General features: G+C 44.8%; 1 protein-coding gene across 5 annotated transcripts in view; it reads right to left on the bottom strand.

Moving 5' to 3' along the window:
* GDPD5 (glycerophosphodiester phosphodiesterase domain containing 5) overlaps positions 1-22088 on the bottom strand; it is a 305947-nt gene that overhangs the window by 85712 nt on the left and 198147 nt on the right. For 4 of the 5 annotated variants that reach the window (XM_014601505.3, XM_014601509.3, XM_014601508.3 and 1 more), the window contains exon 4: positions 4340-4443. The exons of the other annotated variant lie outside the window; for it this stretch is intronic. In XM_014601505.3, the coding sequence (XP_014456991.1) occupies positions 4340-4443 (104 nt within the window). The remainder of the gene's footprint in view (positions 1-4339; positions 4444-22088) is intronic. 5 annotated transcript variants of the gene reach the window in all.

Here is a 22088-nt window from a genome sequence, read left to right as displayed (position 1 = left end):
GAATGAGCAGCCAACCTTTCAAGCATGGTCTGCAATCTCCGCATGCTTCAGTGCTTGGTGCAAAGAGTCAAGCACTCCTAAAAAAGTCAGTGGAAACAGGAGTTGCCCAGTGTGCAAAACTCATAGCCATGGCACAGTGAGTTGCTCAGGTGGGTGTCCACAGGAGCACAAGCACCCTCCGTCTATTATTCAGATCCAAATGAGGCCTCTTCTAAGCCTCGTTAAAAAATAAGTGTTCTTTCTAGCTCTGAGAATGGAAAAAGCTATGGAACTAGATTATGGGAGGTGGGAGCTGGCACCATTACAATGGCAGTGTGCAATGATGCTTACCTGTTGGATGCCAGAAGGCCTGTAGGTAACACAAAGCAGCTGAATGCACTCGTCAATACAGAGCTGGGCTCATCCACCAGCATCAGGGTCCTTCAGTGGGATCCAGCAGCCTAAGACTAGAAGGGAAAACTGTGTGCCAGGGAAACAGTGCAGTCCAGGGGTTTAAGCCAGGATTTACAGGGTCTATTCCCACCTCTACTGCCAGGATAACTCATGGCCACGGGCAAGCCAGCTACCATCTACAATTCAGCTGATCCGTCTCTGGAGAGAGCAGTAATGCAGCCTTCCTCATTGAGTAGGATGTACAAAGCTCAGCATCTGACCCTTGTGGAGGCTGGCTCAAAGATAGTGGGGTTTGGGTCTTTACGGTATCATGCCCAAGTTCTCCAAGAGTTTCTTTACCGGACAGGTCACATTTCTCCTGGCTTCGTTCCAAAGACCTTGCAAAACTTTGCAACAGCCTGGATTTGCTCGGAGGCTTTGGTAACTCTGGTTTCAGGCACAACTTTGGCTTCATATTCCATCATGAAACGGAAACCCTGTGAGTTGCACACGCTTTGGGCTTCATTGCAGACCATTTACTTTGGATCCCGTCATGTAACTTCATTGACTTTAGTGGGCCCTGCGGTCATCAGATAGAAGATATTGTGGAAATGCTGAGGACAGCTTTAGAAAGAAACCTGAAGTGTTCCCTCTACTTTCCTTTGTTATAAAACACCCAAAGCGGCACTCACAAGTTTCCCAAGGAAACCTGTCCTGTTCTCAGAGACCTCAGGGCTGGGGCATGGGGTCTAGCAGTTAGCAAAGAGAAGATGTGTGCTTGGGGGTAGGTTGACAGAAGAAAAGATTTTGGGGGTGGTGAAAAAAACCCCCAACTTTAAAAGCAGACCCTGCTCACCTCCTGTCTTTTCCCAAGCTACTGAAGAGTCACATCAGCAAAGCCCCGCAGAGGGAGCTTTCCAAGTATGCTAAAATGATAACTGCTACTGCCATAGAAATGAGAATGGAGCAGGACTTCCCACTCTGTTAGGGGCAGAACAGCAAAAATTAGTCCTGTCCAACAAGCTTTCAGGTTAAAGCGAGACACAGCAGGGGGGATGCAGAGAGAGACCAGGAAGAACAGGGACAGGAGACAATACTGGTCAATATTTCTGCTCGAAGCACAATACGGAGGAGCAGCAAGTTCAAGAGAATCGCTGCTAGGACAACTGGGGGGTGGACAGAAGATGCATGAACACTAGCAAAATCTGTTGTGAGACTGGTGTAAGTGTGGAGCAGATGCACAGACAACACTACACCAGTCTTTGGGTGAAGGCTATTCCTTTGCAATTCAGGATGCACAATGATGTTGGGGTCACGTGTCTGCTCTTGCAGTCAGCCCCTTTTATGCAGTGCAAATGGGCTCGTAGTGGAGCGATGCTACACTAGCAACTACGGCAGGCAGCTAAACCCGTCTGCTTTGGACAGCGTTGTAGCTCACACCTGTTCATGAACCCAGTGGAAGTGTGTTGGGTATCCACAACCTGATCACGTTACCTGAGCACTATTGAGTTTCTCTTCGGCACTAAGTTATTCCACCCTCCACCCCTACACAAGTTTATTCGAGCATAAGGCTTCCCAAATAAATATGTTCCACTCTAGAAAACAGATAGAAGCTGACAAGCCACGCTCAATACAACTGTCAAATAATCTGACAGGAGACAACGTACCCCTCAAAGACGTCTCTCTTGTAAATGCAACCCTAGGAGCACTTGACTGATGAATGAAGTGCTGCGAACAGGAACTTGTTTGGTGTCAGCCCTGTCTTGTATTAGTCACCCCTGGCAGAAGATCGCTCATAAAAGTTGCTGGAACAGTGTCCTTCACACAACTGCAGCATCCTAAACAGGCAGCTCATTTATGGGATTAACTACTCTGTTGCATTTTAAATACTGTTTGCATATTGTTTTTGACAGAAAGATGACGTTCAAGTGATTTAGGTGGCGGCTGTTTGGGCTGAGTAATTTGTTAAAGCATTTCAGAGCCGAGCCATGTTAAAAATATAGTTTTCGCTTTACTACTGGCAGGGCTACCCTTGGCATCAAGTAGCTTATAGATTCGCAAAAGACTCCCAGAATCAGAGTTTGTTCCAGGCTGAATTTTTGGGAAAGGGCCTTTCTGAGAATGAAGTTTGGGAAAAATAGGTTTTACCTACAAAAAACCCTAGAGAGGTCTTCTGCAGAGTGCTTGAATACATCCTCAGCTTTAAATTTGGCAGGAGTGGTATTTCCATCGGGGTTAGACCTCGTCACTCCAGAACGGAGGCAACAGAAAAAGGTTTCTGTGCCCACAAAAGGCTGCAGTGGCTGGTCCCGGGGACGAAAGGGCTGAGCCTACCCAGATCCGAAAGTATGCTTCAGACCTGGAAGGTCACCAGGCTCGTCCGCGGAGGCTGCTCTAAGACCTACCAGAGATGAACCTGGCACAGCCTCACTGGGTATCTTCCAGATCTGGAGCGCTTCAGTAGACGTGGATAGGTCTGGTGTGAACAGGGCACACTCAGCCCTGCCCTTCCCAGCACTTGTCACTGCAGCAGCATAGACGAGCCCTAGAGCATACTCTTTTCAGACCCTGGAAATAATCTAGGAGTCCTTCCTCTTCCCATTCCTCTGTCAGCAGCAAGCAGCTGTGAAGCCCAGCAAAGTCTGTATATCCCCTTTCCCGCGCTGGTGCACAGTGCAATAATAGTGTGCCGTTCTTCATCAGTTGCTGCACCAGCTCAAGGGGCTTTGACTTGTTCGGTGGATCTAAGAGTTCCCACCCAAGTGGTGAACCAATGGTGGGGTCAACAAGACAACAGCTGGGTTTTTCAGGGGGGTTTTGGGCAAACTATCCTGGACCACTACATTCAGAGAGCACAAGGCAAAGCCTGACTGTGCCACCTTGATTCAGCCCCCTGTGTGTACCAAATATGCCCATTTATTACATACAGGCACGCTCCCCGACAGAAACCCTGCTTCACTCACCGTGCAGGATGTTCAAGTGAGCTCTGTCCAAGCAACTGCTCAATACACGTTTTATCTTGATGAATCAAAGTGGCCCTTATTTACTATGCAGTCTTCAAACCCTGCCCTGAAGTTAAAAGTATTGACTTCTTCATAGACCTTTCTATGGTGCTTATCTTAATATCCCAATACTTCATAAACATTTAAGTTAAAATAAGCCTGGTAGGGCTAAGAGAATGACTTCCTCTTCATGTTACAGGTAGATGTGAGGCACTGAGATAGATGAGCCAAAAGTAACCGGGCTACATGACTATGAATCGCATCAAATCAGAAAAGAACAAGAGTAAGTTGCTTTGTCTTTGTCCAGGGATTTCTGCATGCATCTTTTCTTGTTCGCATTTGTAGGAAAGAATCCCGAACCTAGACAAAATGAACCTAGGCTTTTTTATTGGGTTTTTACTTTTCAGATCTGGATCAAAACAAAAGGCCAGAATTAGGAAACAAGCAGCATATCTACCATTCGAATAGTTCAATCGGTGAGCTACAAATTATTGCCAAGTTCCTCAACATATATATATGGAAGCCAACAAGACACAAAGATTAATAAATCTACCATATTGTGCTATAACACACGATATATACCTTTTCATGAGACAGTTGTTAAATACGACTACCCATTACAGAGGCAAACAGGCTTCCGCACAACTTAATTTCCAGCTTTGCTTTCCACGTTTACCAGAAACTCTACATAAAGCACAGACATTGAGCAGTTGAATAGCAGAAATGCAAGTAACCACACATAATTGCATCTATCAGTGCAGACACAAGAGGCCGTCACAGATGCCATTGCTTACCCCATATTCCCATCTTCTACTGCTACTGATTGCAACAAGAGGATCCTCTCCCCCCCCCCCCAAAAAAGCATTAAGCATTAAGATTTGGAGAGCTCTTAAAAAGAAAAATCCATGTGATCTGGTTCTGCTCAAAACCAGACATGTCACCCCAAATGGAAACATTTTACTCACCAGTTGATCTCGTTGTAGTCATTATGAACTTCCCACCAGAAATAAAACCAGATCAGCGTCAGGAAGAAAGTGAAGGTGAGGATTAGAAACCAGAGACGCTCCCACTGTGGAAGTGAAAAGGTGAATGTTAATAAGTACTCCAACACTGAAAGGGAAGGGATTACAGTCATAAACCTCACCTACATGCAGTATTTCTATACAGATCCAACTGAATAATGTTTAAAAAAAAAATCATTTAGTTCAATTCATGCAACCCCTTCCCCCCCGTTGCAATGCAGTTGCACTGTATCCTGATGTTGCTCGCCTTGATAAATTTACAAACTATTTTTATATGAATACCATTACACCAGGAGAAGGGCATCTACTCCCAAAAGATGCATCAATGTAACTTTGGGTCAATCTGATATCTTGTATTAAACCAACTTAATGTAACTTCACATCTCATCTGAAGCTTTCTATCAGTTTAGCTCAATCAGTACAACACAGCGGGCAGACCAGGCCTAAGATTGGTTGTTGCATGGAAAGCGAATCCCCCAAATTCACTATACGCCTATAAAAGCCTTTTCTCCTCCAAAATACTTCAACCTCCCTGGTTAAAGGGGACAAGTTTATTCTCTGTTGGATCAAATGTGTCATGCCTCCTCTATTTATGTGCTCACTGGCAACACCAGGGCATAACTAAGTACTGGGGCGTAAGAACAGAGGTGGAAGCCAAGAAACCTGGATCTTGTTCCCACCTCTGCCACCAAAATTGTCAAGTGACTTGCCCTGTATCATTTATTCGGTTAATTCAGTCGCTCCCCCCCACTCCACCATGGAAGACGAGGGTAATCCTGACTGTCATCCACCTCTTAAAGGCACTAGGAAACGTTGCTTGCTTATGGTATAAAGGGACTTTGAGATGCTTCCCTTGAACCTCCTACCTACTCTTAAATAGTTTCCTCCTCTCATAAATTGAAAGGCCTACATATATTCCAAGAGCTCAACCTCAAAAGGTAGATCTTGCCACCTACAGATCTCCTATAAGCCTTTTCTCCTCCAAAATAGTCTGACCTCTCCATGTACATCGAGTGACAATTCCTACCTCCATCATTTGCTTTACCCTGAACTTCTATTATGTCTCTCCCATTTTGAGTTGATTTTCAAGGCTAGATCTACTTCTTATATAACAACATAATTGATCTCAGAAGTCATCTTGATCTAACAACATCATCTTCATGAGCAAGCTCAATTTTAATTTTGCAACGTGGTTTTTGGGAGTATTTCCTGCAGAATAAAGAAGATGCAGAAGATGGGATAAGGGCTGAAATAACTTCATTCCCCAGTATTGGCAGTAGCACTTGCCACTACAAATTCTTGTTTCCTACAAAGAATTAAGGTCAGATTTTTTTTTCCCCTTTGGAGACCCTAGTGGAGTTCAACTCCATTGAACAATCAATTTGGGTTGGTTTAATAGAAGATATCAAATTCACCCAAGGAACCTTGTCTGCCTATTGAACAATCAAAGGCACTTATGTGCTTAACTCTCCTAGCCTCATCTGAAAAGCCTATCCTGATGTCTGATGAGTCCAAAAGATGATAATGAGGGTAAAAAGCAAAACAATATTGCTACCAACACTGAATACAATCCGTCATATAGCTAAAATGAGCTCTGCTGAGACTGTATGGACCGTTTCCTCCATGCATATTTGCACACAAAACTGCACTGAACACAGATGTGCATCCGGATGCAGATCACACCAGTGTGAACACGCACTATTTGACTCTACAAGTGCAAATGCTGAAGTGAACCTCTAGGAAGAGGAAAGTTTAGTCTGCAAGTGCCGTGCTCACACGCTGGGGATGGAAACTTGAGTTCAATGGGATCAATCCAAGTACTCCCATGCATGTATTCAACAGGACAAGGATTTGACCCTGATGATGCCATCCACATCAGCTCCCATTTTACTGCCTTTCTGAACACATATCAAAGCGGAGAGTCAAACCAGTATAAGAATGCAACAGGTCGCTGCACGATTAGCCACCTTCACATTGAAATGCCAGGTGGATTTGTACCTAATCAAATCCGGACAGGACAGGGGATGTTAGCGGCTTCACATAAAAAACGCCATGTGTTTAAATTCACGGCAAACAAATGTGCTCTCACATCACCCAGGAGGATGCCGTTTTCCAATGCTCAGGGAAGTGATGATGGCAGGTCATATCAAAAGGAAGTAGCAGTCAGTACATACAAGTTGTTTTCTCAGCTCTGTTACTAAATTCGGAGTCATCTGGGCAAGTTACTTAACCTCGCGAAAGGGATTACAATACTTCCCATCTTCATAGGAGCGGTTCTGAGATCCTCCAATGAAGAGCGGTAGAGCAACGTAAATTTGTACAATACCCCCGACGTGTACTCTTCTCACCACCAAAATTCGCTGTCAGCCACGTGTTGTCCCCCCCCATATGTTGTACTTACAGCATATTCTTCCTACTAGCTCTGAAAGCTTATACCCGCTTCACCCTCCAAGGCAAGTGCTACTCAAAAGTAACCTTGGTCTTCGATCCCTTATTCTAGCATATTTTGGATCTGGTGTTAACCACCCACCTACGTCTTCCACCAATGAAATCCAATGTACCAAGTCACCAGCTAACTTCTGCAGAGAGCTTGAAACACTTCTAAAAGGCTGAGAGGCTAGCTCCACGAGCTTCCCCGCCCCTCCGTTTCCTAGATTTGAAGTTGTATCGCCAATGTAATAAAAAAAGCTTTCAAAGCACTTTACAAAGCAAGGGTTACAGTTATCAAAACTAGCCTTGCTCTCAGATCCACACTGGCGCAAAAAGAAAGGGATATTGAAATAAGGAGTCAGTCACTTTGGAATAACCTTGGCCCTTTTTTGTAGAGAGGATGACAGCTCCTTTGATAAACAAGCCAAGCGAGACATTTCAGTGCAATTTATCTCCGTTATATTTTTATTTATGTTGCATAATTTGTGCTAAGCTCTCCGGTGGTTATCTAGGTCCACCGTCAGTACAGGAATGGATGGGTTTGTTTTTTTTTCCTGCACTACTTGCTTGTCTGACAGTTTGAAAACCACGGCAAATGTTTCATTCATTGATAGGTTGCTTCTCTAAATTTTGTATCCGAGTCTTGAATGGTGTTTCAGACAAGTAGAGCTGTGTGTGTCGAACAAAAACCGCGGCACTGCTGATTGCATGTGTAGAACGGGCTCTATGCTGCCCACCATCTAGGGTTTTTTTCAGTTCAACTTTAGACCACTGCCATCTCCCTCCTTCCCCGCCTCGACCCAAACGCGCATAGAGACAGCTTCACGATCCCGGGACTTGGGAACGATCACACCTAAGGTGTGAACATTTGACAAAGGGACAAAATAACGGCTTCGAACCTAGACAAACCAAAATATCAGGCTGTAAAATCAAACGTGTTTGGATTATTTATCTGCCTGGCACCTGGGACCGGTCTGGAAAATACTACAATGGCCTTTATTAGAAAAACCAGGAGAGGAGCCTCGTGTGCACAGTTTGAAGGAGCCTAAAAGTTATTTCTGGAAGAAATATTTCATGTTTCCTGCTCATCAGCTCAAGACATTTTGGCAGTGAAGTGTCTTTCTTCAGCATTTTTCCTTGAATTCCCCCTTTTCCTCCTAACTCTTAATTTTACAATTCCAGGATTAAAAGCCGCTGCTCCCAACGTCTGAACTTCATCCTGTCCAAAACGATCCAAGACCGCTTGGGCCGCGTCCCGCCCACGAACCCATGACGGTGTTTCACTGAATGCCAGTAGTGCAGCAACATGCTGTCATTTTATTAAAACTGGCTGGTACCTGCAGCAAGGTACAAACCTAAAAGGACATTTGTTTCAGAGAAAGTTACTGAGAGGAGTTTTTCAAGGGGTGTGTAAAACCAGTGATGCTACCCGCTTATAAATGAGAGATGCCATGGCATTTCCCCTTGAAGTCCAGGATCCCAGTCAAGCTTAAACTGGGACAATGATATTCTGCATCTCGATATCCACTCCTGTGGTTACTTTCCAATGGATCCAGTACTGTACTTCTCAGCCACGTCCATACGAGTGTGGACATTTGGTTCCCTGGGGACAACTAGCAGTGGCACACCTTATGCCGCTGCTACTTGTCCCCAGGACCTGTGGCACGAGGCAGATTACCCCAGGTGGGGTAGGGGAGCCTGGGGCCAGCACTGGGCTGGTCCCAACAGCCTTACTTGGGGCCATGGGGGCCTCCTGGGGCTGCAGCAGCGGCAATCCTGCCACGTGGAGCCTGGCTGGCAGCCAGAGCGTGGCTTTGTTTGGCTAGGCTCCAGTTTTGGGTGGTGCATGCTGTACCCACACATGCTGCCCTGCTTAGTTTTTTTTTTTGCACAGGTTTTTTTTTGATCCTGGGATCTCCTGGTGTCAAAAAAAATCCCCGCGCTGCTCTCTTGCAGCATGAATGTGCGGTATGTGGCACCGTAGACATGTCCATGGTGCCACATACCACATGGCTGAGCTCATCTGGACGCAGCCCTAGACTATTAAAAGCTTTATGTACAGTCAGCAAGCCCTCTATACACCAATGCAGAGTGCAGCGCATTGATATGAAGAGCACAAAAGGAGAGATGACGACGGCAAAGCCCTCACACCCAAAACGCTGAACTCTGCAGAGAGTAAAAATAATTGCATCAAATGCTGTATTTGGTGCGCTTTATGTACTCCTTTAATTTAAGGTAACCCCTTTTCATTTGGAGTCATTCTTTGCTCTCACATTGCCCCATTAGCTTAGCCTCCCCATACGTAGAAAGGAAGCGTTCTTAAATCCATGCAAGAACGAGCCAGGAGAGTTAAGTGATTTGCATGGGGGAGAGCTGACAGCAGCATTGAGACCAGACGTGAGAAATAACACCTGGGTCCTTATTTCAATCCTACGGTTCATTCCTCCTAGGCTCAGCATACAACAGGATCCAAAGCGAGCTCTAACGAGAAGAAGAGATAAAGCAGGTGCATGCAATATATTCTCAGCACAGCAACTGAGATGGCCACAAACCAGAGGAGGGGGGCAAGTTACTCTATTATGAAACATGGAGGGGGTGGAAAAACAAGTTTGAGGCAGAAATATCAAAAAAAGATCCAGAGCAAAGTGAACAGGTTTTTGAATTACAGAAGCACATTTCTTTTCTTTTTATATTGAGCACAATCCCACTCCCTCTGTACCTGTAATTTAATACTTATCTGGTGCCTAATCGCAGTGGCATTTCAACAAAAGGGAATTAGAGACGCTAGCTCCAAGAGTACCGTCAGTAATGGGCAGATATCAATCTGCCTGTGCCCGCTTGTCCAGATTTGAGTTGCATTACAGGGTGTTTCTAAAGTAAATAGGAGACATTGCAGGTCTACGGGGTTGGGTTTTTTAATGACAATGTTCCAGTTGAGAAAACAGTTACTATAACTGGCAGTTCTGTAGCGTTTTCTTCCTCTCGAACCTGCATCCCCTCACAATATTAATTTACCCTCCTGAGGCCTGGATGCACTATCCCTGATGTAATGATGGAGAACCAGAAGCAAAGAGAATTAACCAAGGGCAATCGGAGTTCGTAGCTGAGCTAGGAAGTCGAGCCATATCTTGTGATACCTTCACCTATGTCTTCAATTCTCTTTGTCTTTTCATATGTGTGTGTGTGTGTGTGTGTGTGTATCTATAGATATATATATATATATAGAGAGAGAGAGAGAGAGAGAGAGAGAGAGAGAGAGAGAGAGAGAGAGAGAGAGAGAGAAAGAGAGAAAGAGAAAAGCAAAGAACCATAAGACACTGAATTCAATTTTCTGCTTTTGGGATTAGTTCTGCTGTGACCCCACAGCATTAGCTATCGTGCGCTGCCAATGGAGCATAAAACTAAAAGGACCAAGGAAAAGAGTTAATTTAAAATTATTTATTTGCTTTCTGGCTTTGAAAGATTGTATATCCCAAATGTCCCCTTAAAAGCTTCCAGGAAAAAAAAAAATCACTAGACATGCTTAAAACTTAAGCATTTTTGATGCTTTGCCACCTGAGTGAGAACTTTAAATTTTTATCTTTAAATTGGAATAGATGAGACTCCTCATTGACTTTTAATTACTTTGGTTTATTGCACGCACATGAAAAGAGATGTTTCTAGGTAGGGTGGTTCAGCTTTGAAAACCAAGCAGAATTTGATTTCTTGGGTCCCGAAATCACCATTTAAAAAAAATGAATACATTACTTTAACGAGGTACATAAGGAATTCAAACGGGTTTCTTTGCCGAGGATAACCCTGCAGTGCAATCCCGACTGCCCTTCATTTTCAGAACAGGTACTAATTTGGTACCTGCATGGCCCAACAAACACCGAGCTTTCAATAGCATCCACGTAGCCACTTAGAGTAGTCCCTTCACCACATTCATTGCAGCTTTTTTTAAATAAATAGGCTAAATGTTGGTTCTCAATTTGTCCCGAAAGATAATCCTCCACTTTGAAAAGCAGCCCTCCAGCTCTAGGGACTGAGCCCCTTCTTCAAAGCCTACACACGCACCAGTGAATAGGAAAAACTTTGATTCACTTGGGCGGAGTTGTGCCACTACTCACCCTAGGAAGACATTTATTGACAGGCAGGAACATGATCATGATCAAGAGCCAAGAATAGGAGCTATTTTGGCTAAAAACAAAACATTAAGCCAATAAACCTGACTCACCGGTTTCACAGTGTTAATGAGGTTAACACCATTTAACTCTTCAGACAAGAGCTAATCTTCACTCCTGCAGTAATGTTATAATTTAGAGACACTCCCTTACTTAAAAGGCTATGGAAGGTGAGAATTGGGAGATGGTCCCTCAGAGTAGCTAGAAAAACTGAAGGACTACAGAGGCTTGCCTACTGCTCCACAATAAAATGTGCTTAGTTCTTCTCATCCAAGCCTGCCTGTCTTTGTGTATTGCAAGCACACACTTCAATAGATTAAGTCTTTTACAACCTGCCAAATGCAAAATTGGTGCCTCCTCTTTACATACCACAATGAATGGGAGTTTACATACTCTACTTCTATACTAGATGCTGGCAATGCATCGCCCTTTCAGTGGTATATTTGTTCCTGAACAGCCAATGCATACATTAGGAACTAAAATATTATGGTTACAGCCTCCAAAGGAACCCTGCAGGTCTAAAAAAAAAAGCAAGAGAGAGAGAAAAGTCAGGAAGGAGTTAAGCGTAAGTCTTGCAAATCCAAATGTTTTGGAATAAGCTATGGAGGAAAGACAAAGTCAAGGATAGACGACATCTCAAATTTAGGATGATTATAGTATTTTGTTGTGTCCCTTTGTGTTCCCAGGCAGCAAAAGAACCAACAGATGAAAACAGGCCTCCATCCGTCAACAAACCAGCGTTGAGTCCTCAAGCTAAATGATCAATGCAACTCTCCAGACCGCGCTCCACACTAGAAGAAAAGTGAGAAATATGGAAATGCAAGCGACAGAGCAAAAGGTGCAGACGTGACAGACAGAGCGTTTTGAGACACTTCCACAGAGGTGAGGCACTGAGCCATTCCTGCCCTCACGCCCAGCACTCTCACGGATGCAACACCATGGATTTCAGAGCTTGTCCTAATTTGCAGATATGAAATGAGAGGAAAAGAGCAAATGCAGAAGTAAGTGGGCTTTAATTAGGGTTACCATGTGTCCAGGTTTCCCTGGACATGTCGCCTTTTTGTTCAGGTGCACCAACATATCACTCCATATTGATTTGGCACCAATAGAAGAAAATTGACATTACCGGCAATCGGCTTTTTTTGGCTGATGTGGCCGATAATGTCACCAATAAATGCCTTGTGCGTGCACGGAGCCACAGCATGCACACGGCTAGGAATGCAGCCGGGCAGCCTGGAGAGCAGCGTCCTGCCGGTAAGTCTGTGGGGGGGAAGGGGCATGGAGAAGGGAGGGGACTGGGCTTGGGGGGGCAAATCGAGGCCCTCATGGTGAGCAGGGTGTGGAACAGAGCTGCAGGTGGCTGGTCTGGGGGGCAGGTCCCAATAGTGTACGCACCCCCAAGGGAGGTATGAGAGGGCATGTGCCCTCCTGGATCTGTGCGCAGGGTGAGGGTGAGTTGCCTGCTGCTGGCTCAGTACTGGGGGAGTCATCAGCCGCTTCCTGGTAGGGGGGGCTGGGCCAGGGCTGCACTCAGGGTGGGTGGGGGTGGGCAGTGGTGGTGGCACTGGGAGAAGGGTCACAGCAAATTTTTCGAGTGGCTGTAGCCCCCCCACCCACAGCCCCCCTGCCAGCGCCGGCACTGCCTGCCCCACCCCAAAGAACCTTGCCTCCCTACGTCCTTAGACCAACATGGCTATAACCAACAACCCTTGGATCCCATCAGGCCTTTATCTGCACATGTAGAGGGGCCTTTATGCAATTCCTTCAGCCTGGTCCCAGTCAATTGAGTTTCACCATATTAGACTTTCATTACATTCATTTGCAGCGAAACGACTTACCTATATTTCACAGAGTTACAATACAGAGACACAACGGTTAGAAGAATGAAAGTAGCACTCTATCTCCCGGATGATACTAAACCACTGGAATTCAACTCCCATCTTCACAATGATCTATGGCAGCAACTGGCCCATGGAGCCTCATCATCCAGCCCACAGGGCTCCCAGATGGTCCAGATATTTGATGACAGGGCAGCAGTGGCAGTGTTAATTGCCACTCCTCTACTGCCAAATTATTAGACTGAAGGGGACCCCCACAAGGTAGATAATGTGGCCTTGCGCACCAGATCACACCAGTGTGTGGTCAGATCGGTGTGCACAGGATTGGGTCCATGAATGGACCCCACGTGTCAACTCTGTGGGGGATATGGACTGTAGACTGACCCTGTGCCACTCATTTAGCCCAAAGGGGTCAAAAGGTTGGTTGCTACTAGTCTACTCTATGGGATAATGGTGACAGGATAACTGAACTGCCAATCACAGGATGGGTCTTAACAGGGCCTTGGAGAAGTAGGCAGCCTCCTGGGATCAGACTGAAGTACAGTTCATCAAGGACCATGTTGTAATGTAATTCTGTCCAGCAATCATGGCCAGCTAGCTTTTCCACTTACTGCACTGTCATTGGCTTGTAGCATAGAATCAAAGAACTGGAAGGGACCTGCAAGATCATCAAGTCCAGTCCCCTGGCATGGGCAGGAAGTTATTGGGCTCAAAAGAGCTCAGCAAGGTGCTCATCCATGAGTGCAACAACGTGAGACTTGATGCCCATAAGTTCCAGTAGAAACTGGAAGATAAAATAAGTGGAAGTCTCATGCTAGAGAGAGACATGGAACCATTTTTTTTCCTTAAAAAACAGCAAATAACTCTGTGAAAAGTCAAAAGATAGCAATATAATACTGGCCAATCACCTCAAACACATCAGACCCCAATTGTATTGGGTATCAGTGGTTCTCAACCCTTTGGACTCAAGACACCCTTCACTGAACACAAGACACCCCGCATTGGACTCAAGGCACCCCTCCATAACTGTTGTGAATTAAGTGGTACTCAAGTTCCAAAAAATAATTTATATATTTACAGGGCCTACTTCCTTGCAGAGGGGCTGGGCAGTAGGGGCGGGGGGATCAGCCAGGCAAGGACAAGCTTTAGCCCGTGCTTTTCTGCTTATTTCCTCATACCCTCCTTAACGCCTCACATCTGATGGCACCCTGCAAAAGGATCTTGTGGCACCCTAGCTTGCTATGGGACCCTGGCTGAGAATCACTAGTATAGGGACAGATGAAAAGGAAGTAAGTTAAGTTGAAACAAACTCAAATGAGTGAATCAAACAGATAAGTACCATACTAGAAAAACCAACAACAACAAAAAACCAAAAAAAAAAAACCCCAACAACTTTGGCCAACATTTGCCAAAAGAAAGTATCTTTTGCAAATGAAACCATTACATTTAATAAATTTGCAAGACTGGTAGCTCTGGCTGGCTACATATTATTGTTGGAGACATTAAATATTAGTATGGATTAAACAGTCCAGAATGCAGAAGAGAAAAAATTCAGTGGCAGCAGTGAGAGAGTAGAAAACAAATACGAAAGGCTCGATCAACATTAACGCACAGGCTCCAGTCAACTTTACTAGGCTTTGGCTTGGAGCCGAGGTGCTTTTACTGCCATTTATTTGTTTAGGAAAAGTAGACAAATTGAGTTTTATTTTAATTTTGAATTCTTTTGCAGTGGATTTGCATTTCGCACCCCATCAGGAAATCATTCATCCTTAGAAGTTATTGGCAGAGCCTATAAAAAGAACCCAAAAAACCACTCCCTGCCTCATTACTGCTTGAGCAAAATAATAAGATTCCGCTGCTTCACAATTATGAAGAGGGTTTAAAAATATATATTATTATGCATATTAATAATACTGATGATGATAAAACGCTACCTCCTCTTTACAGAAAGAATTTCTTTTTTGATAAAATCCAAAGGATGGCTTTTATAATATTCAACTCCAAATGCAATGCTTTTCTTTAATTCACTTCTCCCTGAGAATCCTACAATAAATGTATTCCTGGGAATATTTTTTTTCCTAAAGCTGCATGAGTTTTCTTTTTCCTATTCAGCTCTGAGCAGATGGCAGTCCCTGTGATCAAATGTGTTGGTTCGTTCTATTTATTAATAAACATACTGTGTTAGCAAGAGACCCAGGAGGAAATATTTCTCCAGTGCCTATCCAGAGCTAATCCCAGGCTAGAATTAATATTGGTGACTATGAAAGGCAATAAGGAGATATCACTGTTCAAGAGGAGACCCAAGTCAGTGCCGTTGTGTGTGCGCATATTATGTAGGGGATGATTTGGTCTTTTTACTGTTTGTGGTTTTGCTTGGGGGGGGGGTTAGTATTTCAATTGTTTTATGCTTTGAAGCATCCATGTTCTAAATATTATGTGCATGTTATATTAAAAAAAAAAATCAAGGCTAATATTACTGTCATTGAAGTCATGGGACTTTTTCAATAGAATCTTAACTGATTAAAATAGCCAGTATCAGATTTTCCAAACTTTGTAAGACATTAGTTATCCAACACCCTGGACTTCCAGCAATTCCCTACAGACTTGAACCCTTACCTTGTTCTCTTAGTCTTTACTTCAAAAGAAACAGCATGCTAAAGCCCATTGCAGAGCCTTCTACAATGCACCAGGATTAAGTAGTATGACCTGTTGTAAGCCTTACCTCCCACCCCCGCCAAGTATTCAGCATCTTCTCTTACTAGGTCTTTCCTCCACATCTTTATTAACAAAGCCCCTCCAATTCTACAATGGTGTAAGCAAAGGATGGGCCTTTCATTTTCCTGTGATACATCATGCACACTTATGGCTGTACAAAAACTAAACGTATGCATATTCATAAGCAATCAGAACTCGTGGTAGAAGTGGTATCTTTTATCAGAGCAACTAGATTTTTGCCAAAAAATAAATAAAATAAAAATCTTTACTTGCAAGCTTTTGGGCACAAGCACCCTTCTTCAGACATATTCATAAAGCACAAACCTGGGTCTAGGATTTGTATCAATGTGTAGATTAGGACTAGGGCCATGATAAAAGGAGGTCATTGTGCACTCTGAGTGAAGCCTTGGGAAGAAGGGAAGGGAAAGGGAGCGCTCAGAGCTGCTTCTAGGCAGTTCATCCTTTCTAACTGAAGATGTTGGGTCTGCCCTACCACAGGCAAGTAGGTAGGGGGCTGTTTCCTCAGTGGCCAACCTGGTTTTTGGGAGGAGGTAGCATAGACATGTCCTAAAACAGATACTGAATTTGTTCCTGGATAGCTCTCTACTTCTGCTAAAGCAATGGTTTTCAACCTTTTTAGACTCAAAGCCCTGCCCGCCGCACCCAAACCTTGGGAAATGCCAGCTTTTAGCTTTCACTCCCTTTTTTGACCATGGAAAAGACAAAAGAGTAAGCCCTCTGTTGCAAAGAGCTCAGAAAGCTCACACTAGGTTAGAATAGTGTTGACACTATCGGGTGCTTATAGACATGCTCGTTCCTGTTCTAATTTGAACGCTCCGCGGTGCCTCACCATCACGTGCATTAAGCCCTTGCACGTTTCACCATGGCTGTGGGGCACTATCTAAAGCTCATCGAATGAGCTTTAGATAAAGCATCCTGCAGTCATTTTGAAATGCACAGGGGCTTAATACACGTGATGGCGAGCCATTTTAACTAGAGCGGCTCTCTGGAAACCGCTTTAATTAAAACACCCCCCACCAGCCCCAAGCACATGTATAAGCCGCCATAGATTCCTATGTGCAATCTCTGGGTTTATCTCGTGAATCATGTAGGTGTCTGTACACCCAACAGTGCTCCCAGCCCCCTTCAAAGGACCTTTTACCATGGTACCATGGGTGGGAATCCCTGGGCTAAAAAAATCACCACTGTAATATATTCCATGACATTTTCCAAGACCAAATGTCCTGAAAGTATTTAATTCGCCTCCTTCCAGCTCCATGTTATATCTGTCCAGTAAATTTGGGGGTTGGATTCGATGATCTATTGAGGTCCCTTCCGACCCTAACATCTATGAATCTATGAAATTAGTGAAGAAAGATTGAAGGCATGATTTTATATATATCATTATTTACCAAATTTGACCTGGTAACTCTCGGCCTACCAAAATCAGGTCTGTCTCAAATGAATTGTTCCCTCCTCAAAGATCATTTAGGCTACTACTATTTTCCTCCCAAGGAACAGTGTGGATCACGAATATACTGACTGAACGTATTTCATTAGTGCCATTACTCCTCACTTGAACATTTACATTGTAATGCAGTTACAACATTAAAGCAGCAATTTAATAATCATGTTATGTGACCACAGTCCCTGGATGGAAAGCGCTCGTTACACAGAACTACATAGCACAGACATACAAGTAGGCGTCCGTACAGATCAAGATTAAAGCCCTCTTAGTCTCACCTGCTTACTAGCAACTACACGTCCTGTCCAGCACCGTTTAGAGCGTGCGGGTGTCCCGTAGCAGAGCTTCATACAGCAAGGAGACAAATGAATTCACTTTGCACTCCAACTCCAAGGAGCGCATTGCATCCAAGGACCCCAAGCCACCTTTGATATGAGCAAGTCTATTTGACTGACAACTACTGACCTTCTACCAGGCCTTATCTACCATGGGAAACAGCATTGAGAAACCCTGGACACCACTTTGTGCATTCTCAGTACTACTAACGAAGATCTGAGGCTTGGTTGATGTGAACATCTTTGAACACTCGCCAACAGTCGCGTCTTTAAATGGTTCCACCGTGGATATCTGACATCCTACTTAGCATGTGCAACACTGCCCGCTGACCCGTTTGAGTGCATGAATGTGTGTTCACCTAGTATTTCACCCAAGGTAGGGTTTAAGCTAGCCTCCTTAGTGATTTAGTAATAAATTAATGCTGGACCCAATGATTGCACAAGGTCCCTTCCAGCCCTAAACTTCTGTGAATCTTTGAACATCCTCCTCTTCTCTCCCCTTACCCCACCTTCGTCCCCTCCCCGCAATCAATATTGCAAAGTTTAGTCAAGTTCGCTTTATGTTTTTATAAAGGGGGAAGATTAGATGAATTAACCTTGAAATACAATTTTAGCAAAAAGGGAGACATCACTTTATGGCATTGAGCTGGGTCAGTGGCCGGCCAATTCCTAGACGTTAGGAAGGATTTGCTGATTAAAGCCTCTCTAGTTAATAGGCTGGCAGGCTTACATAAAAGGTATACTCTGACAAATAAATGAATGGGAGGAGATAATAAGTAGCCATCAGACTAATTGGACGACACATTTGAAACGTAAGGAGGGGAAGAAATACCCAAATATTCTGGCTGCTAAGGACATGGTAGCAATCTGGATACGTTTTTAAAAACTCACTTCAAAACCCACTCGTTATGTACTTTATTATTGTAAAAAGCCAAGTAATAGCTCTCCGCACACCTTGTTACTGAATAACACGAACCAGGGCTATAAGCTGTGACATGCCCCATTTACAGTCCAATTTAGTAGGTGAAAGTAAAAGCAGAGAACATATTCTTGAGATAAATCCTGTGTTCCCGCTGTAGAGATGTAATTGGACTGTACATCACCAGCTGCAAAAAACCACCAAAAGCACACTCCCCCCAAAGCTGTTCTCACCGAATAATGTTCTTTCTCCTTTTGAAACTTGTCAGCATGCAGCCACCAATATTTACCAATAAGGGCATATTTAGGTCAAAAAACCAAAAAAGCAGTATTCAACATCTCCTCTGGATTATGGCATAGTTCAATAAGAGAAAATTTTGTATTCAGACAGCTCTGATTTGCTTCCAGACAGCGGCAAGGAAGGAACCAGCTCAAGCTCCTAACAAACATACTTAATTTCTATTAAGCTTAATGTTTCCATCTAGTAGAGAAACATTTCTGAATGGTTGGGTCTCTCTCTTGATATCTACATTTAATCCTAGCAGCTATACTTGTGATTCATGCTGTTCCGAAGGAAAATTTCAGCAAGCCAAGGTATCATGCAAACGACGCTCAGGTTTTTAATCAGTCGCGCCCAGTAGAAATCCCAATACAATGCTCTGGCCTTGTTCTGTCTCCTGACGTTAGATCTTGTTGCCCTCAAAATTCAGCACTTAATACTATTACAAAAGAAAATGCCCCAGGTAGTTTCAATTGGTTCATTACTCACTTCTTGTCCTAACCCTAGATAGTATGACAAGAAAAACCTGCGCTATTAAGAAGCTGTTGCATTGCGCTCCAGAGATGGACTCCATCTCAAGGGAGATTTTATGTCTCAGGCTGTAAAGTGCACTGGGATATCCTCGGTATTAAAACAGTGCCACACATTAACAATTAAAGTAAAAGAAAATCAAAGGTTTGCCAGAGTCTCCTGGCCCACTGGACTGTTTGAAATGTTTTCTATTATTGACTATGTTGCAATAGTGGCATGGGGTGTGCTCACAGACAAGGACCCCGTCCTGCGTTTATACAGCACCTAGGACAAAATGCCAATGCAAGGAAGAGGCAGCAAGCAAGCGATGGATGCAGACAAATGGGGACATGCAAGAAAACAGCAAACCAATATTTAGCAGATGGTCTGTGCTCTTCGTGGATGGAGCGGTAAAGCAGTCAGAGGCCAGAACATATGCAAGAAAGCCAATCAGTTTAATAAAAATCTAATAAAAGATATCGGGATTTAACCAAAGAACCTTGTCTGCCGGAGACCCGCAGGTCGGAGGCGACTTGATTAATCGAGCTGATATGCACTGAACTGCGTGCAGCGGTATAAGTGGCGAAATGCGTGTCAGCACGCAGAAAATGTCAGCAGCGTGCTTTTGGACTAAAACGTTTCTGGTATGTTTTTGTTCAAAAGCACGCTGACGTGCATTTTTCCACTTATACAACTGCATGCGCCACAGCACCATGCACTGGTAAAAGTGCCCGGTGCTGCGGCGCAAGCCTGTGTACAAATACCCAGAGGTACTAAATTTAACGCGCATTAACAGAAGTGCATTAGTGAACATGTAGATGTGCCCATTAGGAACTAGAATATAAGAGCATTTCCCAAGTACTCACGTACAGGCTGTTCCTTTGCTCCACCCCTCTACAAGCCTCCCCGTGGTCTACATGCCAAAAGCTAACATGCCACAAAGGCTGAGAACAGCCTTTGCTAGGAGAGAGACCTGGAGGTTGGATGGGTGGGCAATGCCCAAGATAGGGACCTTTCCCTGCTGCTGCGCTGGGCTGAATCCGGCTCAGGTCAGTACCCCAGCATGCCATTGCTGGTTGCGTGAGTGCCCTCGGTATGCAGAATTCACTGTTGTAGCCCAGAGCCTTCTAATTTACACCAATCCGTATGTCCCAAAAAGCCAACGAGGTGGCCATGGACACTAACACACAATTACTGACTAATGGATAGGTGCTACAAGAAGGCAAAAGGACATCCTGCTCCCCAGCACACAAGAGCACTATCTGCTTTCCAGAAGCACTCAACAAAGCCTACCCCCACCCCGTTATGGGGAAAAGACAGTCTCTTTGATGTTCATAACTGGCACGACACAGGCGGGTTATACAACAGCTCTTCCTACACTTGACCCAAGGGAAACAACAAGCTTCCCCTTGTAGCCATTTCCTTTCAGGACCTATTATCAGGCCTCATAAGCAAGCAGCAGGCTTACAAACAACACAAAAGCAGCTGGCTGGAGGTTTTGTGCCTTTCTCTCTTCGCTAGCAATTACTTTGCCGTTCAGTGCAGACACCGATGCCTGCGTGCGCACGTCAGCACTAAACACCTCCCGTGTCACTCTCTTGCAGCCCGTCATCTAGTCTGCAGTCTGAACCTGCCTCGGCTCCATCGCTGCTGCACAAAGGAACCTATTCGGCCAGTTTTCATGCCACCCAATATTTATCAACGCCAAGGGATACGTAAGGATAAATGCCTAACAAAAAGGGCCTAGCATGGATTCAGTTGACAGGCTGCACAAACATAAATCTCAAGGGACAGCCGATTCCAAGGATCGGAGCATTTATCTACTATTGGAACGGGAGGTCGAGGAGGGCTTCTTTAAGTCTCCTTCGCTGTAAGGCCCTAGGCAGGGGAGTGCAATAATTTTGGCTGGAGCTGTTGAGGGCCTATGGGTAGCCCCGCCCCTTGACAGGTGCCCCGCCCCCTGGTCACCACATTGGGATTTATACATTGGGAGTCCTGCCCCCTAATCCCTGACTTTTGCCACTCCTTTCAGCAGGGGGTTTGCCATGTTGGAACATGGTGGGGAAAAAAACAAATCATATTCTAAAAAGGAAACATCTACAACACACATTCATTTGATTTCAAAAAAGTATTTTTGTCCTGATTTACAGGCATTTGCATAGTGTATATAGAGGTGATTGCATAATAGGTTAAAATTAAGTCTTACTTTTGTACATTGAGAGCAGGGTGCGGGGGGTATGCATGGGTGTGGGCTCAGCGCTCCTGCCCACTGCCACTTCCCGCCCCTGCCTGCCACTGCTGCCCTTCCCCTGCCGCCTCCCCATCTTCCCACCCACCGCTGCTCCCCTCCTTCCCCCGTCCTGCCCACCACTCCATTTGAGTGAAAGGGAAAATCCTGGTTGGTGGCTGGCCTAGGCACTTCAGCAGGGTGACCTGGAAAACAGGTGGTCGGGATGGGATGGAAACTCCTCCCAAAGCAGCACAGGATCATCCGGTCGTGTGCTATATCAATGCGTGTGCATGCACACACACTGGTTTTGAGCCACTGGATCATCCGGTTGTGAGTTATACCAAGGCACGTGCATGCACACACACTGGTTTTGCGCCACTGGATCATCCAGTTGTGAGTTATACCAAGGCACGTGCATGCACACACACTGGTTTTGCGCCACTGGATCATCCAGTTGTGAGTTATACCAAGGCACGTGCATGCACACACACTGGTTTTGCGCCACTGGATCATCCAGTTATGAGTTATACCAAGGCATGTGCATGCACACCCAAGTTCTGAGCCACTGGATCATCCAGTTATGAGTTATACCAAGGCATGTGCATGCACACACAAGTTCTGAGCCACTGGATCATCCAGTTGTGTGCTATATCAATATGTGTGCATGCACACACACTGGTTTTGAGCCACTGGATCATCCAGTTGTGAGTTATACTAAGGCATGTGCATGCACATGCACACACACACACACACAAGTTTTGAACCACTGGATCATCCAATTGTGTGCTATATCAATGCGTGTGCATGC

The sequence above is a fragment of the Alligator mississippiensis genome, chromosome 1, assembly GCF_030867095.1.
Source record: "Alligator mississippiensis isolate rAllMis1 chromosome 1, rAllMis1, whole genome shotgun sequence".
NCBI lineage: Eukaryota > Metazoa > Chordata > Crocodylia > Alligatoridae > Alligator > Alligator mississippiensis.
This window is presented reverse-complemented; position numbering and strand designations above follow the sequence as displayed.